The following is a 27,830-nucleotide window of genomic DNA, read 5'->3' as shown; positions in this document are numbered from 1 at the left end:
CATTCCACCAGTCACAATAAACGCATTCTCGGCGCGCGCCACACACATCAATCGGCTACGACTCGCATTTTGCTTCTGTGGCAAGTTGAAACGTTACTGAAAGCGTTTTTGTTCTTTAGGTAATGAGGTGGCGTAGTTAGGGATGAAACCACCATTGATCGACCCCACTTTGCTTCGTTTCCTATTTTAATTGCGATCCAATTGCCTCTCGAGCGACCGACATATTTCACGCGTGTCGTTTTTGGCGCCCGTACGAGACGCCTCTTCGCCCGCCGGCGCCGTTCCACGGATTCCGGACGTCCGCTCGTAACGAACGGCGAGGATGGCGAGCGAGTGAATATCATTGCTTTTGAAAGTCGACAACAGGTATGGCACATTATTCTCTCACCACCCGCGGGTTTTCATTTCATAACGGGAGGCGCACCGCGGAACGCGAGAAGGTGGTGGTGGTGGTGGGGAGGGACGGAACGCTCGCGAAAAATCCCCCCAGCCGCAGAGCGCCGCCCGTGATTACAGCCGTTGGCTCCTCTCGCCGGGCCCTATGATGGACTGCGGGGCAGGTATCCATCAAGTAAAAAAGCCAACTGGAGCAAGGTGGTGGCTATCATCATCATTGTCGTCATGCATGTGCACACGTGCACAGAAATGGCGAAATGTCCTCTCGACGTGCACAGGACGCAGAGAGCTTCGTGTTTTTGTTTTGGTCCTGCAAGCACCTCATTGTATATTCAGCGGTGTGTATATTTCCGGCTGAAACAGCTGGTGGGCTATCAATAAGGCTGTGTGCTGAACATGGCTGAGAATTGTGATGTCATCTTGCCATGCACAGAATGCTCAGTTTATTGTTTTGTTCCTGCAGGTACCTTATTGCGTCTATATATTTGATACATATATTAAACATATATTCGGCCATGGTGTTGGCCACCCAACCCCGCGTGTGCCAGCCTTCATAGAAGCTCGCCAACAGCATTTGCCCCAACAGTCTGTTAAGGCTATACAAGGGATTTTCGTCTCTGTAATCATATATTAATCACACGTTTAGATATTTACAGATTTATTTTAAACTGAAGGGAATTGTAACAATCACCGGGCTGAATGTACACATTCATGTCGGCTGGACAGGCCACAGCATGCGTGAGATGCATGTGTTGTGATGATCCTGAAGGGCTCTGTGTGTAAATTGGCAACTGAAGCAGTTTGAAATATTCGCACCTTTTCGGCCTCACAGGCTGCGTAGGGTGAGTGTGTGGGATTAAAACAACGCCAATGGGATAACTGAAGGTTGCATTAGCCATTTAAGTTAATGTCTCTCTCTCACGCAATGCAGTGCCTGCAGGATAAACTCGTTACGTCTCTGAATGTTAACAAAAGACTGGCGGTATATATAAAAAAAAATCCGTGATTTTCGACTCAAATGAGTGCTGAGGCTGGCACTCATCTGCTGCTTACAGCACTGAGCCAGTGGTGGAAATTCCTTGTTACTCTGGCAGGGGCGGGCTATTCATAGGACACAACAACATATTTTAAGTTTGCTCGAAAGAGTGAGAGCAGATATTTTTTTGCACAGAAGCTGAGAAACTTAATGTTGAATTAAGTGTCAGTTATCCGAGAATTACAATATTTGATCGGATTATATTTGTTGCATCGTAACTGGCACCAGCGCGACGCAGTCATTGAACAAAAGCAGACAAAAATAACAAATACATATACTCCCTGCCAAAAATAAAGCAATGTAGCGCCTTTCTTGTTTATATATTTTACATGTTTATAGTTGCCATCAAATTTATAAAAGATCAAGAATGACCACGAGCCAAAGAGATCTAAGCACCCTGAAGACCCTTGGGACTTCACAACATTAACTCTGCTCTGTTGTTAAAAATACTCTGCCTGCTAAAGGCTGGAATGAGAGCGTTGCTCAGTTGTTTGGTGACATTATCCAGGCTTTATGTGAATGCCAGGGTAGAAAGTGAAAGATCGAGAGGCTGCGCTAAGCTGTACTATAGCTTTGTCCGCATAATTCCTCTCCCTGCCTTGGCGATATTGTACCTTGTTCTCAATGTATAATTTAAGCATTATCGTAATGGTTGGTTTGTTAACGTGCTGCTGGATTCACTACTGGTAAATGATGAATGCAAGTACTTTCAAAGATAGTCTTCGCATTCAGGTGTAAAGCCTCATCATCATGATGATCATCAGCCAAGGCATATCCACTGCTAGATGAAGCCCTTCCCCAAGGTCGCTGCCACCTCTCACGATCCTGCGATGTAACAGTCCTCCGAGCAGCTGCACACCACAAGCCGATTTCATCGCTCCATCTCCGCCGTTTAAGTCCACTCTGATCGGTTCCCTCCTTTGGCTCCCACTCCGTTGTTAACCTCGGCCAGCACAGATCATCGTCCCCTCAAGGGACGTGTCCTGCTCAGGCCCGTCGACTTCTCAACGGGGTCTTACCTGCTTATACATATGGGTGATCTATCTGTGAACATTATACAACACTGGCACTGTGAATTTCAGGGCGACTCTTTCCAACCTTAAGCAGTAAATGTCCACTGCACGGCCTTGACAAAACAAGACACTGGATGTGAAAGCTGAGGGCATTTCCTGCTCTTCCCCTGGAGAGTAAGATGATGAAATTCCCAGTGGGAGCAGAGGATTTGGGTTGGATTTTCCAGCATGGTCTCTCCCAGTGGCCAATATTTATTGATTGTTCGGCCGGCGAATGAGCAGCACTTTCAGGTGATTCCTTTCTCATTAAGGGCCCATAGTATTGACCGAACATCGGGCTAATGCATGGATTCTCCTTAAGGTAAAATTTCACTCCCATTACTGATCAGAAGGAGGGTATTATGGTTCCCTAATTCGGGGATATGCTTACATGTTGCGTGTTGAGAATATCGCGTGGTACTGCAATGTGGTTATTGCTCAGAAGGTGTGTAGTTATAGTGACATGTGTGTATATATAGCCACTATAGTAGCTGGGCGGCTCAGAGGTCAGAGCGTGGAGCCCAGCACCACTGATATTCTGGTGTTCAAAGCCAGGCAGCCACCTGTGATTAAACTGGGTTATCAGCTGTAGATCTCAGAAGTAGTTCTGTGATGTAATCGTCCAGGGTCGTACATTGACACGGGGTGATGCACTGCAAGCTACAGAGTCCTGAGTGGAAGTGTCTTCATCTCAAGAGCTGATGCTGGTTGCGCAAATTGGAATAAAATTGGCGCAGAGGCAAAAAAAAGACATAAAAATGTTGTCTTTCCCGCTTTACCTTTTTTTTACATTTTTCAGATCTGCCACTTCACAGCGGAATATGTTATTTCCAGCTCTTGGCTATAGTGGAATTCCCTTTTACACCTCGGTGTGATTCACCGACAAAGGAATATATACCTTGTTTGAGTCTGCTTTCAAGACATGCTCTTTAAAAATATGCACATCAAGTGTTCTACCAGCATAGAATTCTAGCCTTGATTTCACACAATGTAATAATAGGGGGTTTCCCCTTTTTTCTGGCAACAAAACTGAAGCCTTTTTATAAGGATTCATGTATGCATTAACCACAATACCTGCAGTCAAAATACAAACAAAAGACATACTATGATAATATATGCATTGTCCTTGAAACTGATTGGTCCACACCAAGGGACGGCTTTCTTTTGAGCCTCGACCTAATTGCTGCTCGACCAGATGACGCCAAAAGGCATACAGCTCAAAGACAATGCACTGTCAAAGTAATGAGGGCTCGGGGTGAGCATCTACATCATTAGACCTCCTTTGCCAGTACCAAAATGTAATAATTGGGGTTTTCCCCTTTTTTCTGGCAACAAAACTGAAACCTTTTTACAAGGATTCATGTCTGCATTAACCACAATACCTGCAGTCAACATGCAAACAAAAACATACTATGAGGAGGTCTAATGATGTAGATGCTCACCCCGAGCCCTCATTACTTTGATAGTGCATTGTCTTTGAGCTGTACGCCTTCTGACGTCATCTGGTCGAGCACCAATTGGGTCGAGGCTCAAAAGAAAGCCGTCCCTTGGTGTGGACCAATCAGTTTCAAGGACAATGCATATATTATCATAGTATGTTTTTTGTTTGCATTTTGACTGCAGGTATTGTGGTTAATGCAGACATGAATCCTTGTAAAAAGGTTTCAGTTTTGTTGCCAGAAAAAAAGGGAAAAACCCTATTATTACATTTTGGTACTGGCAAAGGAGGTCTAAAGATGGTGATTTCACACACTTTGTTTTTTAATTCCCTGCAAGGCATGTTAATCACATGTCAATTCAACACATTTTTTTTGTTAAAAGGTTTAATTTCCACAAACGGAAGATGCTGAATTAGATGTTTTTAAAACGATTAGGTGGCTGGGGCTGAGATCATCAAGGCGCTACACTTGGGAGAGATCCCCACAGTTTAATAACGGATGGCTGCCTGGACTAAAAATCCAGAATATTAGAATCAGAATCTTTATTTAGACCGGAGGAATGCGATGAGTTATGAAGCTCTTTTTTTCCACAGATGTCCAAGTGTGGGGCGGGTGGTACCAGGTCACTGCTGTCACATGGGATTATCCACACGCCCCCCGCCCCCCCCCACCTTTGCCAAGCCACCCGGTCACCTCCAATAGTGCATTAGAATACTGCTTAAACAATTAACCTACTTTTAAAATGTAGAATGCCATTACATTCGGCCTCTATAAATGCTGCAATTCACTCCAATAGGTGCAGGTTTGTAAATGGGGTGGGGGGGGCTGGCCCAGGACTTGTTCAGATGTTACTCACCCATCTCACACTATCCGTGGCTGGGAATCACAACTCAGGTACACCAGGTTCGGTGCGGTTCGCTAACCAATATGCCGTCGCCGCTCTCCCCGACGCGGAACGAAATTTGAGAGTCATCAATCGTTATGCAACGATGCACTGATATTGCTTGAAAGGCAAAACATTTTCACACGGCTAAGCAAGGAGTTGTAAAGACTGTGCTATGAAAGATAAGCCTAACGATCTTATAAGCTTTCCATTAAATCTATAAGAAATGCATCCAGCGAACGTCTAATATTTGGCCCATTCCAATCACCGCTGTCTCACAATAATCATCCGATGCAAGCTCCCTTAGGGTCAACATCAATTGTTATTTCATTGTAAGACCAAACACCATGGCGATATGTACATGTACATACCCTTTGTCAATACACTGCTGAGTGGGGGGTCATGGGCGTTATTACCCTATACTCTACCACATTGGTCAGTGCAGGCTGCTGAGAGCGGGAGGCATAGATGTTAGAATTATAACGATGCGCAGTGTAACGATGGATGTTGCTGTACTGCCCTGTGCTGTCCACAGCACAGCATCGCAGCAGCCCATGACACCCGCTGTGCATGCTGATCGCCCATCCAAGGGCTTTCCAGGACCTAATGAGGTCGGGAACATTGCGGCTGATTTGGTCATAGGCTCAGGAAATGATAACATCTGTCGGTTTTACTGTCACAAGTGCCACAATCATTGGGTTATATTCCGGTTCATTTCTGGATGTGTGACTTTAGCAGTGGTCATTATTTGGAATTTTGAAGTCAGAAGGCTCGAGTTATTTCCGTGGGTCACGTCTGCTTTTCCCCGACACGATTTTTGGTGCTCGCCATTTAATGTGGACATGCCGCTGGTTACAGACTCTTTATTAACTGACAACAATGCTTCCGAGTAAAATATAAGGGTAAAACAATGTGACTGCTACTGGACCCATTAGCCATGTTCAAAGACCTCCCATTATGCTGAGCTATTGTTGAGTGACTGTCACCAATATGTCAAAATTTAATTTCTCATCTTCTCCCCTCCAAATTCATCACAAATGTGTTCCTACCATCACAGAACATGCAATGATGGATGGAATGGGGCATCTTCAATATTCTGGCCATACTAGTATATGGCCTGCGATACATACAATTCCTTTGCTCGCTATTTAAATTACTAATTAACCAAATTTGCGCAATGTCCATAAATGAATTGCCCGAGGTGCAAATCGTCCAGCAGTTGGTAAAAATAATAATAATAATTTAGCACCAAGGAACTCGGATTTTTTTTTCCGTAAAAGTAAGCATTTGTTAAGCTCATTGCTCTCCAATGCGTGTTCTGGTTGTACCACATTCTGTTTTCGGCGTGATGTCCGACGTTTCCTGAAGGTAGCCCCGGGCACACGAAGCAAAACTTTGGACATCGTACCCGACAACACGCAGTAAGAACCCGAGAGGACATCGGAGAACTGTACGGCGCAGCAGATAAACTGTACGCAGTCGCAGCAGACGCTCATTCTACCTCTCATGCCCGCGCTACGCATAGGGCTCAGAATGTTTAACAAGGTCCCCTTCGATTTAAAGCTTTCGTGACTGCAGGGATTCATATTCTTGGTTCTTTCGGTAAAGTCACGCAGAAGGGAAACAATAAAATAATAAAAATATAAAACAATAAAATTCTTGCTGTGGTTTTCACACCTGATGACGATTGCTTGTGTTGCAGTCGAAACGTCGTGAGAATTGTATTGTTTTATATTTCTATTATTTTATTGTTTCCCTTCTACGTGGTGACTTCACCGAAAGAACCAAGAATGTGAGGTCCCATTCCTGGAGTAGACATCGGTGTTTCCGTAACCGTGAGCAGAGTGAGGCTCCCAAGTAACTATCGAGCACCGCGATTAATTTACTGGAAGCGTTTAGGGGGCGGCCGCCGTTTGCCCCAGGAGGATCAAGCATGGCCCGCGCCAGCACCCTTCTGCATGCAAACCCCCTTGAGCGGGAAAGTTAGGAGAGCTGTGCAATGTAGAATGGAGAGAGAGGGGGCGTGCGAGTCAACCAGTGAAGACCTTCCCCGTGAGTGCCTTTAAAATAGAACATGTATTAAATTATAACATAGAACATGTATTCAATTATAAAATGGACAGCGTGATGCGTGCTGTGATCGTGTTACGTGTAATGTGGCCCCAATTCGGTCGAAGAGGCAATTTCTGGTTTTAAATATGTCCACGGCAAACTTAATTTTGATCCTCAAAATTGAGTTTGTCGAAATAGGGCTCCTAAAGTTGCAGAGATAATTTCAGTCAACTAGATTTTCTTAATCTTAAAATAGCTATCTCGCAATGTCACAAAGCCGGGCATCACCAATCGTTTAAAAGTCACACATTCACTTTCTTCACTTTCTTTAGTTTGAGTTTGTCGTGCAGAGATAGCAATGTTACAAGAAAAATATGTGAAATTAAACAATCAGATAATGGCTCCTAAAGGCCAATGAGGGTTTTAATTTGACGTACTGCATGGGAGGCACAGAATAATTAATAAATCATGATGATGAATCCTTCTGGTGAGTTATGATGGTACGCAGTGGATCACACAAGTACATGAATGCATTACTCTGTCGTCATTTAGTAGTGCAATGGTTAGTGTGCTGCTCATAATCGGATGGGGTGTAAGTTCAAATCGTGGTAAGGGATCAACTTAGCGCTTCATCCTTTTGGGTGTCAAGAAAGAATACCACTTGGTGGAAAGTCCACAGTGATTGCCTGTTTGATATATTTTCCCCATGCCATAAGAATATGGAATTTCCACCACTGGCTAAAATCTATAAAACAAGCAGTTTCAAACGCACACTTGTGTGAGTGGGAAGCCACTTTTTGAAGATTTGGCATTCGGGTGACCAGAGCCGTTCCCCAGGGCACATGGCCAATCAGGGCAACTGTCCCGGGGGGGCGGGGGGGGGGGATGTGCTTCGAAGTCACGGTGCCAGACGTAAACACTTCTGGTTTAATTTGAAGGCGTCGGGAGGGGGGGGGCCCACACAGCGTGATGTGCCCCGAGTCCCGCACACCCTCCACGGATGGCCCTGAGAGCATGAAATATATTGTAATACTTAAAGCTCAGAGAAAAATATGAGCCATTGCTGTAAGTCCGTGCAACATCTGTGGAAGCACAGTGTGACATATGCGAGGCAAAATTTATCTTGTTGAGGATGTAATAATCTGCAGCCGGTAGTGTGAAGGTGTTGAGCACAAAGTAATTGACTTGTAAATAAGCAATACAACTTAAGAGGAAGGCTGCTTATAACGCAATTGTAAACTACTTGGGAAAAAAAAACCTCTGCAGTCAAGCTACCACCCAAGCCAATTGGCATTAGAAGGCTACCGGTGTCACTCAGGAATTAAATGCTATTTTTCACTGGCGTATTCCAATAAGTAGGCGTATGAACCGTGTGCTGATGTATTTATGAACATTAAGTGGGGCCTTTTGTCAACGCTGTGATTAATGATCTGGCTGGAGCCCAGACCATTACATGAATCAAGACGGCAATCTTTCATGTCCCCTTTGCCACTGACGGAGAAGATTCGCAGGCTGAATTTCAATTGATCACTCTTAGCCGTTATTTATTTTAAAGTAACGCTCACAGAATAAAAACGCCACCGGACAATTCCTGAACTTAGAACTCACTTCTACGTTTGAATTATTTAAAGCCCTTTGTCAATCCACTGCTGGATGAAGACCTCCCCCCCCCCACCCCCCCCACGCTGCGTTGTCACGGGGGCCGTCTGGCCATACTTCACCACGATGGTCAAAGTGGGTTATGGGGAAAGGGTTTGGGGCAGCACAAGTTCAGATACCACTCACCACCGATGGCCTGGAAATCGAACCCAGGCCACGTATAACACAGCGCGTTAACTGCGGTGACGCCGCTCCTCCTATTTGAGTAAGTGCAATTTATTTAGATAACAGTCACCGCATGCGACGCCAGTAGTGGGGGGTGGTGCAACCACACTTGACCACGCTGGTCAGTGTGAGATTGGTGACGGAGAAAGGACAGCACCGGTGCAGATATCGCTCTCGCCAACTGATGTTAGCTGTGGCAATTAAAACTCCAGTTTGCGGCACCGCGCACGCTAAATGTCCAAGACAACGTAACATCTCAATGTGTGTTCAACGAAAGGCTCTTGGGCCCACCGCATTACAGAACACTCACAGGAAGCTCTCAGTGCTCGACAAAAATTACGACACAAGCGTGAATGCCGCAGCTATACTTCCGCGCCGTAGTCATCCCGTCTGGGCGTCTGGCGCTTATTCTCCGGCTGGAGACCCCGTGGCGCTGGGAAGCACCGACGTGGAACTCGCCACTCGCACTGCGAATCGATGCCACCGGGAGTGCAAAAGTCCGCAAATGAAACATTTGTTGCAGGTTGTACGGCGCCCACAACCCCCCCCCCCCCATTTCATCCCGCCCCCACCCCCTTTAATTTTCCGCAAAATTAACCACGAGGGGGGCCCGCGAGTTACGGTCCCGACCCAACGGCGCGGCGGCAGACAGCGAAACGCATTTGTAAAATACTCCACACGCGACGCGGAAAGCCATTAAGCAAAGAATCCATCCGATGCATTGCAGCTCCAGTTAGGCCTCGGCAAGGTAAAAGGTAAAAAGCAACGAGCCTACCTTTACCCTACCTTTTACCTTACCACAATACAATCACTCTACCTACCTTTTACCCTTCAGCAGGTAAGGTAAAAGGTTAAAAGCAACGAGCCTACCTTTACCCTACCTTTTACCTTACCACAATACAATCACTCTACCTACCTTTTACCCTTCAGCAGGTAAGGTAAAAGGTTAAAAGCAACGAGCCTACCTTTACCCTACCATTTACCTTACCACAATACAATCACTCTACCCTACCGTTTACCCTTCAGCAGGTAAGGTAAAATGTTCAAAGCAACGAGCCTACCTTTACCCGACCTTTTACCCTTACCCCATACAAATTACCCGATTACAGGGCAATTACTGGGGTACTACTACACATGCAGGTAAACGCTAGGTAGAGCGCTTTATTCATATAGAATACTCTCAATGATTCCAACTTTACACGCTTTCTTTTAACTCACTGTTGTTGTCGTTGTTGTATCCTCAAATCTTGTAACTCAATTTTAACCCACGTCCCAATGTGGTATCGACTGCAAACTTGGTATACGTATGTCATACTTATGACAATACTATATTCTATCATTAAAAATAAAATAAAAATATTTTTAAACATTATTTCTTATACGTTATGTTTCGGCTTGGGTCGAACTGTCCACGCTCAACTGACGTTGGCTGTAATTGGCCACGGTCCCTTACGTTGTGGCAAAGATTCGGGGCCACTTCATGGAGTCGTGGAGTTCTGCCATTACTAGTAAATTTAATAAGAGTGTCATTTAAAAAAAAGTTTTGTTGAAAATATTACTTATTAAATGGAGGCCACGGACTGCGCCACGGAGCTTTTAGCGGTAAACAAGGCACCGTATTTACTGGGTAATACTTCACGCTACCTTTACCCTACCGGGTCATTCTTCCGAGCTACCATTACCCTACCCTTTACCTTACCCCTTGGCATGTCGACACCTTTACCTTTACCCTTTTACCCGGTAAAAAAAGAGGTAAATTACCTTACCTTGCCGAGGCCTAGCTCCAGTGTTCTAAGCATTACGACAAGGAGCCAGCCGCAAAGCACAATAAACGCAGCATGAAAACTATTTCTCAGACCACTGAGAAAGGCTAGACTCGGCTGTTAAGAAAAAAACGTTGTCTAAGTTCGTCTTTTTTGACCTCGGAGCTGCTGTAAATCACTTGTTATTTTGCCAAGTGCACTGAAAAGCAAAGCCTGATGTCTCAGGGAAGCGAGAGTAACCGTGCCACGTTCTTGACCAACAATAGCCGAAGAAAATGAGCAGCGCTGCCACGGCATGAATCACTGTCCGCTTCACCTTGCCGCTCCGTTGTGCTCGGGCAGGGCTGCAAACCGTGAGATCGCGAGTTGAAATCCCCGCCCGGGTCAACTCGGCCCCATAACCATCGTTCATTTGGGGTCAGCCAAGTGACCACCGCATGCCAAGGCTGCACCCATTGTCAAGGGCGCCGGTTGGTTATTTATCGCTACCGTCGGGCAATATTACTTAGTCCATCCGTCTGTTCGACTATCCATCCAAGGACGTGATAATCATAAAACCCCAAGTCAATCTACATTCAACTTAGTACACCGGTTTTCAATGCCACTGCTCATATCTGTGTACATTCTGGACAAAATTGACAATTAAATCCTTTATTGGTTTGTCTGTAGTGCGATGTACGTGACTCTCATTGGCAGAGTGTGCGGGAAAAGTGCTGTCCCCCCATACTGTTCGGACCAGAGGGTCGCTTCTTGTAATCCCAAGAGGTAGCTCTGTGTTATCCGCTTCCGCGGGGCCATTCTTCTGACAAAAGGGGCAGCTGCGGGTGATCCGATACGATCATTCGTCTCATGACATGACGTCGAGAGCACAATCGGAAGAATTCTTGGGCCGAAGATAGATGGGAAAAAAAAAAAAACTAGGCCACACAAGCGGAGCGCGCCCGTCGCCTTTCGAACTCGAACCGCCGCCGCGTGTTCACGTACCCGTGGCCTCGTCGGGTGCGCGCGGCGCCTCCTCGCGCTGCTGCCGCGCTGCCTCCTCCATCTCGGGCACGTAGAACTGCACCTGCTTGGCCAGCGGGCAGAAGTAGTGGATGACATCGTCCCAGTAGATCTCCACCCAGGGGTGCGCGCACAGCTTGCGCTCCTGCACGCGGACACGCGCGCGCGCGCGGACACGCGCGGACACGCGCGTTCAGATTGCTGTACCGTGACCACTGGCCATGCAACGCGACGCGCCGATTCGTCGAATGAGCACAGGTTCGTATGGCCACGACTGGAGGTGTATCTCGACTCGCCCATCCTGGAGACTCCGCGATTTGTCAACGGTCAGCGTTAACATTTATTTTAGAAACTCGTTTTTTTTTTATTGCGGCGGATATAGCAGCCACTCGTGGCTGCAGGGATCATGTGAACCTGTTAAACACAATGTAAACAAACCATGAAGATATGTTCTTTCATCAGCGATTTGATGCAACATATCAGAAGGCTTAAGAATATAACATTGATTGACCGATACATCGTTATACCCCCACTCACAATATACACATCGATTTATGCATGAGCATTGAGATATTTACTTATTTAAGCAAATATTTACACTGGCATTAATGGAAGGAAACCTGTACAAATTAGACTGAACAAATGAGAAACAATACAAACGAGAGAGTACAACCTAGGGGTAAAACGATCCAACTGATTCATCAAAATTGAGGTGCTGAAATGAACCATGTGTGTAAGATTCTATTATTTTTTATTCATGTAGCTTGAACGTTTCGGCCACCCCGGCTACCGCTGCAGGCCCCTATATTCATCCTGAATTATGACCTCGAATCATCACAATTCATTGACCTGTGGGAAGTGGAGGGGAATGGGGGGGGATCATTACAGGGCCGAGTAAAAACGAATCCTAACTCAGAATTGCAACGCAACCCCCACCACCGACATCCCTGGCACGGTGGGTCCGCAGAAATGCTTATGAACCACTCGCTGCCTGCCAAGCGACCACGCTGTGCATCAAGTGTTACAGTCGGAAAAGGGCAACGTGAGTAATTGGGCACACATCCCAGGAATGCAGGTCAATGGCAGCCCCCTCCAAAAGCCGTGTAAAATCACCTGAATTACTGCGGTGGCCATGCCCTTGTCATCTTAGAGGACTCTAAAAAGTTTGGGAAACGTACGAGAAGTTTGGGAGGTTTTAAAGGCCTCTGGCTTTCTGAGATGCGGGTGTGGGCTCGAAGTGGCGGCTGTCAAAAGCGTTACGATTGAGCGTTAAGTAACCGGCGGCAATTGCCGTGCTCTACGATTGATCCGCATGCCCTTTGGCCCATTGTGGTCTCGGGTGTGTGTGCATGCCGGCTGGCCGATGGTAATAACGGCCACGAGTGAAGGGGTGCTCAATCATAATCCGACTGCACAAGTTCTCAGGTTAGCCTATGCATCACACAACACGATACTTTGTCCACGGCCTCACGCAGGCAAGCCTGTGCGTGGGCCACCTGTCCCACTTTTCCCAGGATCGTCGTCCTGTTCAGGGTTGCTGTCCTGGGAAATCTGAGTCTTCCACGGGTCACAAAAAGTCAAGTGTTGATGTTGTTGTTTTTGCTGCCAGTTGCATAACAATACGGCACGCAATACAAGCCATTAACAAGTCGTTCTTTCCTTCTCTGGTACAGAGATATTCTTCTCCCGATGATACGATGGCAACCCTTGCCAGTGGCAATATTGCACCCACACAGCTGCACACACATTATTCACGCAGACACTAGCGCGCTATTGGACGGTTATTAAATTCAGAGAGTGCGCAGGATTTTCTATATATACACACACACTCAAAAACACGTAACTTGTGCTCAATTGCGATTTACAGAGTATATATTAGAAAAAAAAGTGAATTCATAGTGTCAAATTACTGGGCGGTTTTCGAGCTGCTATCATTTGGCTGAAACTAGTTTGCCAAAACAAGTCTGAGGCTGCAATTTTTTTCTGCTTTGCCAAGTAATTAGTAATTGTTATTGAGTGTTTAAAGCAATGTCTACACTTATTATAAGGTCCCATACATCCGGCCAGATAGTGTGTTTTGGTCTGAATATTTTCACCGATTCTAATTTGACACCGTATTTTACTGTTGTTAACGTGGTTACTGTGGCTAGTATCCTTGTGTTTATTTGATGTTCCCACCGCATTATTTTATATAAATAGCTGTTCTTGTACAGAGCATAGAGAAGCTCCTCATATTAAGACTATGTACTAATCTAAATAGTTATTATATGTATGACGTATTTAAAGTTGCCGCTGTATAAACAGGAGTAAACATTTCCATTTAGTATAAATACATACAGTAAAACCTTGGATTGCGAGGAACTTGGTCTGTGAGTGTTTTGCAAGACGAGCAAAAATGTTCAATAAATATGAATTTGATAAACGAGCGAGGTCTTGCAATACGAGCAGTACGTGTACGCTTCGTCTGCCGAGCGTCACGTGATCACAACTGATATACGAGTGCTTTGATATACGAGTGCTTTGGATTACAAACACGATTCCGGAACGAATCATGCTCGCAATCCAAGGTTTTACTGTATTTTTTTTTTTAGAAAGATTTGAGCGAGTAGACTGGTAAAGGAATTGGAGGTGACATTGCACTAGAAGCGTGTTTCACAGAGACAGTCGGCAATAACGCAATTCACGGGTCCCGTCGTGAAAGCTATTCGTCCTGTAGCCCTCGTTGGCTGTCGCTTGCCCTCTTGTGTGAAACGCCGTGCAATGGGAACCGTTCAGAAAAGTGCCGGTGCGCACGCTCGACGCCCCGAAAAGTTCCTGTCGTGGCGCTCCGTCGTATAGCGGTGCATTTCCAACCGCTGCGAGCAGCCAGAGAATTGGTTACTCGCATTTTCTCACACCCCAAGAAACAAAAAAACCCTCAAATGCATTAATCGATTGACCCGGCCATTGCGTTCAGTGCCAGCTCCCATCGGCGTCCAACCGTCAGGACGCGCTCGAGCCAAGGCCCCTGGATCGAAGCGCCCGGCGGTAGAAAGCTGCGCGCACGTCGAGTCGTCGCGTCACATCACCGGGGCGGTCGATCGGGCTCCGCCGGCGAAGTGCCACGCGCAGACGGGGCGACGGCGTGCGCGGTCGCGTTCTCGCCGACGACACGCTGCTGTGCCGCCATCGACCCAGATCCGGTTTGCGCGAGAGAAGCCGGTAGTGACTCGGTGGTAGTAGAGCGAGTGGCTCGCAATAGTGTCGCGGTGGCAGAATGTTAACCATCTCGCCTGGTGTGCAGGAGGTCATGGGTTCTTCCGACCCTGACGCCTGCATATTTTGAGTTTATGCGTTCTCGCTCCCTCACCGTGGTCACGTGGATTTTTCCCGGGGTCTTCCGGTTTTTCCATCCACATTTTGAAACATGCGTTTAAGAGTATTTTTGCTGCTATAAATTTGCACGTGATAAGCCACTTCGTTGAGCTATCATTTGTGATAGCCAGGTCGCTTCAGAAAAAGAGTTATATAGCTCAGTGGGCCTTACCTGGTGAAATAAAAGTAGTAAGTCATTTTAGAAGGTTGTCAGTTTCAATCTTGGTTGGGGGCTGATTCAGCCCATCATCCCTCTGGTGTCAATAAAATGTGTGCCACTTCGTGGGGAATTTAACGCCGGTTTTCCCACGGACAGACTCGCCCCGCCATGGGAATGAGGAATTTACACTGGCGGCTCACAGCTGCAAAATGGAAGAGGAGCACCGCCTCGAATGCTTGAGCAGGAAATCACTTCGGACTTTTTAAAAGCAACGCCGAGACTGAAGAGTCACGATCAGTAACCAGCGCTCAAGGCAAATGCCGTGGGCCGTCAATTCTCAAAGAGATGACTGTCATTTATTCCTGCTGCCCAATTTATATGTAACTCCAAAACCCCGGTGAAAGCCACGTCTTCACAAGGGCAGCGGTATCAATATAAATGAACTCAAGTGCCAATTCGCCTTTAAAATAAATCGTTTTCCTTGCCTTTGGCCATCAAGTACTTGCCTCTATCTCGGCGTCATTCAAACGCTACGCAATATCAATTTGCCAAGGTTAATGTTAATCATCGCAATCATCAGCCATCGTCTTCCCACCACTCAATAAAAAAAGGCCTCGCCACGCCATCTCCACCGCGCTCTTTCAAGCCGTCTCACTCTGGCGCTCGCGTGGCTCGCTCTCGCTCAGTGTAATTCAGGGCATGCGTCTCTCCGTGCCTCTTTGCACGCTCTCCGACATGTGTTACATCCTCTGATCCATCCCTTAGATGGCAAGGTGAATTGATTGAAAAATCGTCTACCATTGGGAGAAAGCAGCATCGCAATGGTAGACGATGTTTCGTTATCAAATGCGATGATGAACATCTCATTATGAACGTCAATATGCGCCGACAATTGTTTTGTGCTAATAAACTCCTATTTGTAAGGGACCTTCTACTAATGTCTAAAAGGCGACTAGTGGCTGCAGTGGTGACATTAACCTATTACATACAATGTATACGAATAGGAAAACATTAATTCGTAAACACGTAACTCAATGCATGTCTTGTGAGCTTAGCAATTAATATTAATCAGTGATTCGATGCACGGTTCCACCTCTACCACAGAATCCCTCCATGGCGATAAATGGAGAGTTTACTCATCAAGACAATATTGCATGTATGGCATGATGTTTGTAAATGTATCATGATTGTTATTGAGTCCTTGTTAACTGCTCATTTTATCTCTCATTACGACTCCATTCAACACAATCTCGGGCAAATTCAGCTAGGCTGTATGTACTAGACTAGCCATGTACTACTATAATGAGCCAAGAATGTCTGTGTGTCCCGCACGTGACGTCACTCCACATCAAACAGAACCCCTCATTAATAATCATGAAGAGGTGATGTCTTCCAAATGGACACCCCCCCCCCCCCCCATTCATTATAATTAGCGGCTGACGTCACTCCACATGGTGGGGCCGAGGCTCCTTCTCCCCCCTCCTCGGCGTCAACTCACTACAAAGGCAGAACCCTCTCGTCACGTGATCTCCGTGACGCTATTGAGACATCAAAGTAAAAAGGACGTCATGATGAACAAGGGATTATAACCTTAAATCAAATAGGTCTGTGTCACCGCGCCCTTACAAATTGCACACGCATTGATGCAATGAATATCACGTCGCGCGCGGTCTGCTTTGCGCTTGCAAGTTTCAGATTTACTGAAAAACACCCGTCCTTGGACGGGCAAAAGGCCAGGAGTTCATAATCGTTTAACCACGCTGTCTGTACGAGACTAGCCATAGTTCATAATGGCAAATGTGTTTTTCATTCCTTTCTCACCAATTCCTTACCGCCTTCACAACAATTGTCTGCGGGGTAGGGAATACGGTTAATTTACTTACATACGCTGGATGAACCGTTACGCCTGCCAAAACCAATGTAAATCAACTGTAATGTTTCACATGCAGTCATTTACGTTAATATCGAACACCGAGAGCCATCACATAATAAGCCATGACCGTTATGTTAATTCGAGGAATTACGGTTTCCCATATTCTAAGTCAAGGAATAAAATATTTATGCAAATGTAATCCCAATTTAATAAGTGTAAAATATGGGATGCTGAGTGTTGAGCACACTACAACATGAACCTGGAAACCCGGAGTTCAATTCCATGCCAGTGCTAACATTGTCTCGTGAACCAGTTCCCTCTCCAACCGAGAAAACTAAACTATAAACAAACTATTTTTTATTTGACCAGGTAAGGCTCACTGCCCTGTATAGGTCTTTTTTAGAAGTGAACCTTTCAACAAACGATAGGTCAACGAAGTAGCTTATCACGTGGAAATGTATAGAAGCCGAATACTCTAAAACGCATGTTTCTCAACGTGGATGGGAAAAACCGGAAGACCCGGAGAAAAATCCACGCCACCACAAGAAGAACATGAAAACTCCAAATATACAGGTGTCGGGATCGAACCCACGCCATTCTGTATACCAAGCGAGGTAGTGAACATCTCGCCACCGTGGCGCAAATAGCTCTGAGCTATCCACTTCTCTGGGGCTCTCTCTAATGGGAGGCCCTTCTGCCAGTAGTGGTGTGAGCAGGCAATTGCAGGGCTGCATCTTTACCGCCACCTTACGCGGGCCATTCGGACTTAAAATGTCAAATACAATGATGCCAGCAGATCACTTTCCAGACGCTAATGCCACGGTCTCTGAAGAGGTGAGGTGGGGAATATTGGTTTCACGTGAATGCCTAGATGCAGCTCGTGATAGATTCACACATTGTTTAGGAGTACACATGCTTAAAGAAGAGGCCATTGCTATCATTATTATAGTAAATACTAAAATTACCATACCATTTGGACTTGTAACATAAGCTATGGCAATTTTTTTTTTAAATATACAAAGTGATGACCTAAAACCCAATTAAAAGGACTTACTTTTTTTGAAGTAAATGTTAGGTTTAATGAAGCGCATAAAATAAAGTCACATTCTGCACTATCCGGTGTTAACATTTTACCTTTGAAATAAAGAAATATTACTTCTCCAATTAGGTTGCAATGTCAAACTGTGACCTGCGTTTTACAAACATTCAAATTCTCAAACGTTTTAGTTTTTTTTTTCTATTTACATACACGGCGCACACACACGTACACTTCCTATTCAGGCAGAGCTGATGTATATTCAATTTCACAGCTATTACGGAGAAGTCCTGTGAATTATAAATGAGCTCGGAGGCATAGGTTACCAATACGTAACCCGCAATTGGAAATTCAATTACAAACACAATGGGAAGTCAAAAAGGCGTGGGGATACCATGGGCCCCGCCGACACAAGTACTTAGATCATGCAGCAAGGTGGAAAGCTGGCCATCGGTCTTTGCACCCGACAACAAAATAATGAAGTCGACGCTTTTTCGAAGAAGAAAAAAAACCTCCAAACTTCTTACCCGGAATTCTGACGATCAAGTGGCCTCAAATTGATCTGCGCAAAATAAGAATGTTCGGGAGACGATTCTTCCTACTTCCTGAGCCTTCACGGAGGCAAAAGGAATGACCTGGAAGCTGTGGAAAAATATTCCGAATGTCTGTGCCTTTGTGTCGATGAGACTCACCTGGTAATCATCTCCCAGAAGCGCTAAATTCATCATATTATGTGAGCCTTCTTGTAGCTGAGAGAAAAAAACCCCAACAGCTATGTCGTATTCTTCACCGTGCAGGGCCATGTGTTGTCCAGAAAGGGCTCACAGTCCAGGCGTGCTCGCACGCTTGGACCCGGGGCAAGGGCGATGTGATGCAGCGTTTCCACTGGCATTAAAACATCAGAACCAAGACGAGCTGAGACTTTCCTGGAATGGTCTGATACCGCCAAGTTCTTATCCTCATCTCATGGACCTGTGGTCTCGGATTGGTACGAAAAAACAGGGCATTTTATAGGCAGAAGAAGAAGGGAGAACTACATGATATTATTTGGGTCTTTCGGTAAAGTCACGTAGATAGGTTAAAATTTATAATAAACAAAAAAACTACGACGTTTCGATAAAAACACAAGCGATCGTCATCTTTTTTCCTCCTGATGACGATTGTGTTGTGATCGAAACGTCGTAGTTTGTTGTTCATTTTATTATTAATTTGAACCTATCTACGTGACTTTACTGAAAGACCCAAACAATATGAATTCCTGCAGTCACGAAAGCTTTAAGTCAAGATAGAACTACATGATGTTTCAAGAAGACTTCCAGATTTTCTAGGACAGGTGGTGATCCTCGTCTCAACCTCTGCTCTCTGCCTCCATCCAGTGCCAGAGGTCTAAGTAAATATAGTTTATTTAAAACAAGGTTTTACGTGTTTGACTCAACTTACACTATCACGAGAAATAATCAGTTATTTTCATTTTCAGCAACTTTAATAATAATAATATATATACGGCCCTAAAGTCGATTCAGACTCAGGATCTCAGCAGTGCAGGCTCTAGCGCTATGAACTATTACACCGGTCACTCACTCGGGGATTTTATCAGCAAGTCTGGCTGCAAGTACATGGACTGCCAGCTCAACAAAATCTGCCTTAATCCTTAGGGGACAGAATATAAATATTGTTCCCAGGGCTAGCGGTGCCGACATCACTGGGCAGTCGTTTCTACCTGGGGTCTTGGTGAAGGTCACCCCCAGACCTTCTATCTCATTTGTCCTGAGCGGAGCCTCCTACGCACGTGGCTCGGTCTGCCCTGCTTTACTCGCCCTCCTTCTGGCCTCGTCCATTCATGTCTCCCCTTTGGGACATCTGTGCCCAGGACTCTACAGATAAACCAACCCAAGAAACCAAGTAACTCTAAGCACCTGAAAACAGCATTTGGGGTACCAAGAAGGGATTATCATAACTCTTTACCAGAGCTTAATAGGTGCCAATTATTACTTGCTCAGAAAAGCCACACTTCAGTCACGACTCTTTTGCTCAGGAGGGTCCTGCATTGGGATGTTTGGCCAATTACATGAGTAAATATTTGGTGTGCTGGAATAACTTCAGAACCCAGAAGGGGATTACACTCGACACTGCCATCTGCTGGTCACACCTCCAGAACCCGGACCTGCAACACCAGGCGAGACCTGGCGGATTACTCGTCCAGTTCGTAAGCGAGCTCAAACTCTGTTCAGCTTCTGAGGTGTGACAAGACAGGGCACATTCAGGGTGACTTGGTTGGAGGCGAACGCACGGCTCCTTTGGTCTGATTTCAGGCGGTGATGAAATTAAATTGTAATTAGCATCATTATATATTTTTACACCTGCGGGTTTTCTTTACATCGCAAGTAAAAATGGTTAATTCTGTTATCCGGCAAGCATGCCCAGCCGTGTTTCTAATCTTCCCTCTGCCACCACGTGATATACCCAGGGAGCAAATGTAATTAACAGAATCTTGTTTCTGAACCTTTTTCCCATTACCGCAGGGAACAGACCTGTAATTTTTAATCAGTGATTATGGAAGTTTTTATTAAAAGGAATGAGTGGATAGAGATGGTGAGAAGTAGGAGGCGGGGGGGGGGGGATTTAAAAAACAGTATCTGGGTAACATCAATTTCCCTCTCCGAAGTCATTTGCTTGATAGAACTCGTTGAGTCAATGATGTCGCGTGAAACACGGCTTGGTTTGGTAGAATTGGGAGTGGTAGAGCATCATCGATTCGTCAATTCAATACCCATTCTTGAGCTAACAAACCACGTGCGTTTTTCAATCATCCGTATACTTTGTATGTACAACATAACGTCCTTGCCCGCACCTCCGATTAGCACCGCTGGCTACGTGTGGTGTGAAATAAGTTCAAGTTGAACAAACATAATGTACATACAGCAATGGGTTCACGTCTCCCGTGCAGCTATTGATGTAAAAAAAGGAGCAAAAGAATCTTGAAATCGAACCGTGACTCCCCCCCCCCCGCCCCAGCCGCCCCCCCACAAGACCCCCCCCCCCCCCCACCGAGTCGTGACATTAACGGAATAGCCAGGAGATTAATCATTACACCTCAACTCATTATCAGAAGGAAAAGGTGCAGCCCAGCAATTGCTTGCTCAGGCCACCCGCTGGCAGAAAGGCCTCCTCCACGCTACACGGAGCTCTGGAGAGCCCGTCTCTCGTTGGGGTATTTTTTTTTCCCCTACTCTGTCCACACTCGTGGTCAGACATCTCGGTAAAAGGTGGGAGTGCCCACACCTTAGCCCACCGTGCACGAATTGCCGATCGACGGTAATGGACCTATTTATACTGTTGGGTGGACAGAGGTGGGAGGGAGGGGGTTCAGAAACTTGCTCCATTGTTTTAATTCCTGGGCAATGAGGTGGAATTGAACCAGCGGCCCTCTAGACTGCAAGTCCAGCGTGCTGGCCATTACACGTGGCAGCATCCAGAGCTTCTTGGATGATAGCCAACACAAATGGTGTTTCTAAGCCCAAACACTTTGTCCGGTAGCGACATGATACTTTTGACAAATGCACAGGGTGCATATTTCCGCCGAGTTGCTTTGCCCAAAGGCACGGTAAACCTCACAGACAAAACAGACTTGTAAAGTAAAATAAATGAAGCCATCAAAAACTGTAACAGAATACGCACGCATGAACAATGGAGGTAATACAATACGCGTATAAATAACAAAAAAGGAGAAAAAAAATACATGTAACTGTTCAATCAGTGTAATGCTATTGGCTTTTATTTGTTGATGTATCGCAGCATGATGCAGGGGTGCACGCAAGAGCATTTGTCATTCCCACTTAAAGATTACAAACTTGTCAATAAGCAATTTATATCAACCCCTGTTGACATAGCACCTCCCTGAAACAGCACCGTGGCAGACCCAATAAGCAGCAGCGACTGCTTAATGTACACATACCTGTGCAGCCCTCTTTCACTCCACTGCTGGATGAGCACGATAATTCACCACGCACGCCGGTTGGTGAAGGCGAAAAGCACGAACATCAGAGCATAGTACGGCGCAACAATTGATTTTGCTGCAATGACCTCTGCTGACAATATTGTCCGTCAGCAGCCTATGCCACCTGTTATCCGCACGGTGGTCACCTCAGAACTATCCAGGCTCAACGCTGAAGAGCTTCTGAGGGTCTGAAGTGATCGGACTCATTTTGGGCGAATTGGTCATGGATAGCTGCTCAATACCACGAAAAAATAATACTCACGAATGAGAACATGGATGCAGGATTTGCAAATTACATTTTACAGAAATAACTGCTCACATCCAGCCTTTCAGATATCAAGGAACGACAGTAATTTTCAGGTAAAAAACAATGACGTTTTAAGACAACCGTTTTCTTTTTAATACTTTACTTTGTATATCTATATATATAAAAAAAAACTTTTCATATTTTATACCACTGGAGAGTTTTTTTTTTTTTTACCCACAACGACGATACGTCCCATCGGCCCTTGAAGACACAGCAAGTCGTGACTGCTCTTTGGCAACTGCCGTGGACATTTGCTTGTGCCAGGGAGTATTCACATGTTTGTAACTCAGTTGCTTTCACTGCTTACAGGGAGAATAAAAGACAAGGCTGGCTGGGCACGAATGTGGAGCAGAAAGAACAACAATAAACTGAAGCTCAAATGTGAGGTGAGTGAGAATGAAGGGATGACGTGCAATTGGGAAACAAAACATTCGTTCACAAGTTTGCACTTCGGCAAAAGCCGAGATGTCAATAGACTTTTCGGTTGACAGCAACTACTACAACTCCGAATTTTTTTTTATTTAAAGCTTTCGTGACTGCAGTAATTCATATTGTTAGCTCTTTCGGTAAAGTCACGTTGAAGGGAAACAATAAAATACTAAAATATATATAAAACAATAAAAATTCTCACGACGTTTCGACCGTAACACAAACGGTCGTCATCAGGTGTGTCCGTTTGCATTAATTAATTTTTAAACGGTGTAACAAATACGGTGTAATAAATACACCGTTTAAAAATAAATAAATTTATGCAAACCGACACACCTGATGACGACCGTTTGTGTTATGGTCGAAACGTTGAGAATTTTTATTGTTATATATATTTTATTATTTTATTGTTTCTCTTCAACGTGACTTTACCGAAAGAGCTAAGAATACTACAACTCGCTTCATCGTTCATCATGGTCATTCACAGCCTTTGTCAATCCACTGATGAATGTAGGCCCTCTCCCACGCCGTGTCTGTCATGGGGGTCGTTGGGTCATATCTAGATTGAAAACTCATTTATTAATAACTGCTTTTTGTGGTGGTCCTTCCTCCGCACCCCCCGATTAGCACGGTTGGCTAAGCAGATTCAAGATACATGCATACTTAACCGCTGCACTCACTCAATCAAAAGCACCGTTTACACAGCACGTGGTCCAAGTTGTTTCTGACATTGACCCCACTGCCAACCTTTCCGAGGCCCCGCCGCATCATCTGCCAACTCTGGCTCTTACCAGGATAGCCACACGCCTTTCGCCTGCATCGTTGAGTCGAACACGAGGCCACCGCACGTTCTAAAAATGTCCGATTTGTTTGCTTGGGGCTTTCTAAATCCGATGTCGAGCGCAGCCAAAGCAGGACGCTTGGTTAGGGCTTCGCGGAGCGCACGCAAGGGTTAACGGCACGTTCATTTGCGCTAAGTCAACGGATCCTTCTGCCCCGCGCTAATGAAGCCTACATGTTTGTTAAGTATTAATGCACAGAGGAACACTGATTATCTTCCCGGGCAACGTTGGGCGCTGTACACAGCCATCGGCGCTGCGGCGCTGCATCCTCCCCTCACAGGCTGGTGTGGACTTAATAGACCCCGCAAACTGGCTATTCTATGGCACTGTGGACAATTGGTGCAACAGCAAAATTACAGTGAATTCACCCCAAAAAAAGTCTCACTGGATCTCAACACAATTTTTCCGCAGGAGCGGCGATGTTGCTATGTATGACCCCGGACGAGTGATTTGCAGGTATTTATTTTCAGCACTGCAATATTTGGTCAATACCGGTTACATTGTTTGTGTGTGTTTTTTTTAGTTATCGGAAGAAAACCCGGAGGACCCGGAGGAAACTCATGCAAAACAGAACGTACAAACTCTGCACACAAGGGAAGTGCCTGAACCAGGGATCGAACCCCATGCATTTGCTGTGAGGCCACAAGCACTTCCGATACGCCATCATACCACCAGGAACGGAGCTGATAGCTTCCTCATCAAAGTCAGCTGCACCTCCCGGGCTCAACACAGTCACAAAATAAAACTAAATGCAAACAGAAGCAGACAGAGGTAAATGTTTGGAATTACACTGAGAGGCAGAAGATGAACACGTGGATCAGAGAACACACGCAAGTCAGAGACGTCATAATGAAGTGTTTTGATAAGTAAGTGTGCTTTGGGCAGAACGTGAGATGGAATGCACCCCCTGACGATGTCCACCAATGGGAGCAATTACATCAGCCTGTGTGCAGGTGCAAAATGGACTGCTGCATCGCAAGAGATGGTGACGGCTTTGGGAGGCCTTTATCCAGCAGTGCGTACATCACGGCTGATGAAGATTAAAAATTCACAGACCTTTTTTTCATTCACTGCGGGATGCAGTTCTCCCCTTGTAGTGTCAGCCAGCTTGGTTGCTTGACCATACTTCACCACAATGGCGGGAGACAAACGATATGAATCGATGAATCGCTGCATCGTTAAACCTCTACTGTCACCTCCAGGGCCGAGATTTTTACTTCACAAACCTCCCCAGATTGGGAGTGCTATAATAATCCACATCTCCATCATCAGTAGTTCCCCATGATCTATCCACTGCTGCACGAATTCCTCCCAAAGCCGCCGCAATCTCCAACCGTCTTGCGATGCGGCGACACTCCGTCTTGTTCACGCCGCATCATTAGACTCAAAACGGAGGTCGGGTCTTGGCAAGGGGTCTGGTGGGAGCCGGTTTAAAACGGACGCGCGTACACCGGCACTGCGGGACCACCAACCACAGCTTCCCTGAGTAAACAAGCTGCCAATTACCCAAGTCGTGTACTGCCAGTTCTCGCTACCCAATGCCCCGTGGAGTCCCTGGGGGGGCATACCTATGGTAGACGGAATCAGGCCCAATTGCCTGCAGTAGGCCGTGTGCCCGCTGCTGCCGGGAGCCGTAAACCAATCCAAAGGGTTCATAAATACATTCATCGCTTTAAATCGCGGGTGAGGCAATGGGGATTAATTATGACTTATGGATTAAAGAGAATGCAATTTTAAGCCAGCAATGCGTAATCAGGGACGGGCGACTATTGCGGGGCAATTTGCACCACGCCGTATTGTGCTTTCTGCTCGGATGTTAAATTGAAGCGCACGGCAGCACGGATAATCACATTGAAGGATTTCTGAACACCCCGCCCCCCCCCCCCCCCCCCGAGTTGGTGATGTATTGAGGATGTCAAATGAGCGAACGTTTTGCTGGGGCTGTCGCACATTTCCTAGGATGCATAGCTCCCCGACGGGCTGTGGTCAAAAGGTTAGAGGTTAAAGGTATTCAGAAACCAACGCCCGGGGAGAAGACGCAAGGGTGATTGAGGACCAATGCTCCTCGAGCTCCTCCAGGTGACACCAAAATATAGAGTGTCCCCCCTCCTCCTCCTCCCCCCTCTCTCCTTGGAGAGAATCCAACAGGCAAATCCGCAGACAGATTGTGAGGGGTCCCTGATCCGTGTTTCAGGAGAGTGCAAGTGCATCAAGAGCTGGGACGGCGAGTTGAAACGGGCCTCTTAGAAAGACGAAGCCAGATCTTCGTCGCCTCTCTTCGTTTGTCGTCGATTACGGAGGGATCCCTTTAACGATGGCGGCCAAAGCCGACACGAGGCCTCAAGCTGCTTCGAGTTACCCAACGAGTCGCGTACTGAGCCGATTATAATCGGTGGAGTGGTCGATAATTATTATCCAAGCGATTGTGATAACCCGGCTTTACAGTGCACGCTTCTTGGGGAGTTTTGCACCACTTGATTACAAAATTACACGGGCAGGTGCCAGCGGCATTGGTTTTTGGATGGCTGTGGAAATAGATGATTTAGGTTATTTGGCTGCTATAAACTTCCACGTGATAAGCCACTTCAATGAGCTACCTTTCCTATACTTTGCATTCCTATCGTGTTTGTATTGTTATAACTTTCTGACCCACCCCTACTGGACATCTGTGAAAAAAGAGCTTTATAGCTCATCGTATTTCTTCAGTGTGAATAAAGATTCTGATTCTGATAACCTCCAATGCCTTACGACGTGCAGTCAAAACCCGAAGTGAACTCAGAGCACTCTGTATCGGAGGACGCACCGAGGTTCCTGTGCATGTTTTCAGGAAGCTCAATATGCCAATCCCGGGGTCTTAACACAAGAGGTGTAATGATGCATCAATTAATAAAAGCCACTGCATGCATTCACCGCAAGTGAGTGTGGCCGCTAGTGGCTGGGACAATTGGGTTCAGTCGTTACACCTCTAACACCACGATCTGTTCCTGCTTCCAATTTCCTTTCTGTTGTCTTTTTATTATGAAGTGCTCATTCGTGTCAAGATTAAATAAACAACGAAAGATAATGCCGTGACACGGGTGACAGCTAAATATAAATCCACTGCTTGACGGAGGAGCAAGCTGGTGAGAAATTGGTCTCGTGCGGTGGCGATGATGCACGGCTACCTGGGAGGCAGGGTTGGTGGATCACAAAGAGATGGAAATATAATAGCATACCGGAGCCTGAATGAGATTAAAATGCACGTAAAAAAATGTAGAGCAGGTGCAATAGTGTGACATTTGAAATGATCAAATTTGTAAGCACATCTGCAATTACAGATTTCAGCCTGTTTTCTTCAAAACAGGGATGAAAGAAATGTGGTTTATGCCGCACTCGAAAAACTAATTATACTTGAGTGAGACAACCCACATACTACCTTCTCAAATTCATTAAAAAAAATTCAAATGCTGACGATTCGGTTCATCACCTGACATCAACGACGACCTAATGTCAGATGAGCTTCAGAACAATGTCGGTGATCCGCCAGCTTGCTGAACCAATGCTGCCGACGGGACGCGTAAAACATACTTTGTGCATGCAGGTGTTTACCTGCTTGTTGCGGCAAAGGATATAATGACCGCAGTGGCAGGTTGGGTGAGCGAGAATGAATTCAAGAATGACTGCAGCAGCTTCCGAAGTAACGTGGGGGAACCTGCTGCTGCGGCGGCGGCGGCGGCTAATGTCGCAGACACCACAGCTGCAAACGCGGCAAAGCAATTTACAGCTCAGCACCAAAATCCACCCAAGGGCCTGCCAGCGGGAGCCAGTGGTGTCGCATGGGGCGTAACCAACGGCAACAACTGGAAGCCATATTCCAAATTACAAAGAGGAAAAAATACCTCCCGTCGTTAATGATTCTTAATGGTTCTGTTGTCGTTCGCCATTGTCAAATACCGCGGCCGTACCACATGTGTGTGTGTGTGGGGGGTGTGTGGGAGCGGTAGTAGTGGGGAGCGGTGGTGCAGCGGTTAGCGCCACGCTGCGCTACGAACACGGCGACCCGAGTTCGATTCCCGCTCACGGCCAACACCAAGTGACGATTATCTGAACCGGTGCTGGGCCTCCCCTAGGTCGACTCAGCCTCAAATGAGTACCTGGTGCGGTGTCTAAACATCGCCACTAGGGAGGCAAAGGCGGCTGGGCGTGGTGCTGACCAAACCACCTTGTCATGCGCCCCATTGACCGTCGTAGGTGCTCCCTATCAGCTTTTGAAGATCCGTGAAAAAGAGCTTCATAGCTCATTGGATTTCACCAGTGTAAACAAATATTCTGATTTTGACTCGCCCCAACATTCTGCTAAAGGCTACATGGGGGGGGGGGGGGTCTTTGTCTCTTGCGGAGGCTGC

At 46.2% G+C, this 27,830-nt stretch overlaps 1 protein-coding gene and 1 long non-coding RNA gene across 6 annotated transcripts in view; one reads left to right on the top strand and one right to left on the bottom strand.

Moving 5' to 3' along the window:
* The window catches only part of TEX264 (testis expressed 264, ER-phagy receptor), a 167,907-nt gene that overhangs the window by 26,279 nt on the left and 113,798 nt on the right, over positions 1 to 27,830 (bottom strand). For all 5 annotated transcript variants that reach the window (XR_012946039.1, XR_012946038.1, XR_012946041.1 and 2 more), the window contains exon 3: positions 11,430 to 11,592. Coding sequence is in view for 1 of the 5 variants with exons in the window: in XM_032966600.2 (XP_032822491.2) it covers positions 11,430 to 11,592 (163 nt within the window). In the remaining 4 variants the exon portion in view is untranslated. The remainder of the gene's footprint in view (positions 1 to 11,429; positions 11,593 to 27,830) is intronic.
* LOC116949367 (uncharacterized) lies at positions 28 to 25,270 on the top strand. Its single transcript, XR_004403899.2, has 3 exons — positions 28 to 366; positions 22,484 to 22,560; positions 23,969 to 25,270. It is a non-coding gene; the product is annotated as an uncharacterized LOC116949367 (long non-coding RNA).

This window comes from Petromyzon marinus, chromosome 36 (assembly GCF_048934315.1).
Source record: "Petromyzon marinus isolate PM22_M1 ecotype Great Lakes invasive population chromosome 36, UKy_Petmar_22M1.pri1.0, whole genome shotgun sequence".
NCBI lineage: Eukaryota > Metazoa > Chordata > Hyperoartia > Petromyzontiformes > Petromyzontidae > Petromyzon > Petromyzon marinus.
The sequence above is the reverse complement of the archived record's forward strand: the minus strand, read 5'-3'. Positions and strand labels throughout refer to the sequence as shown.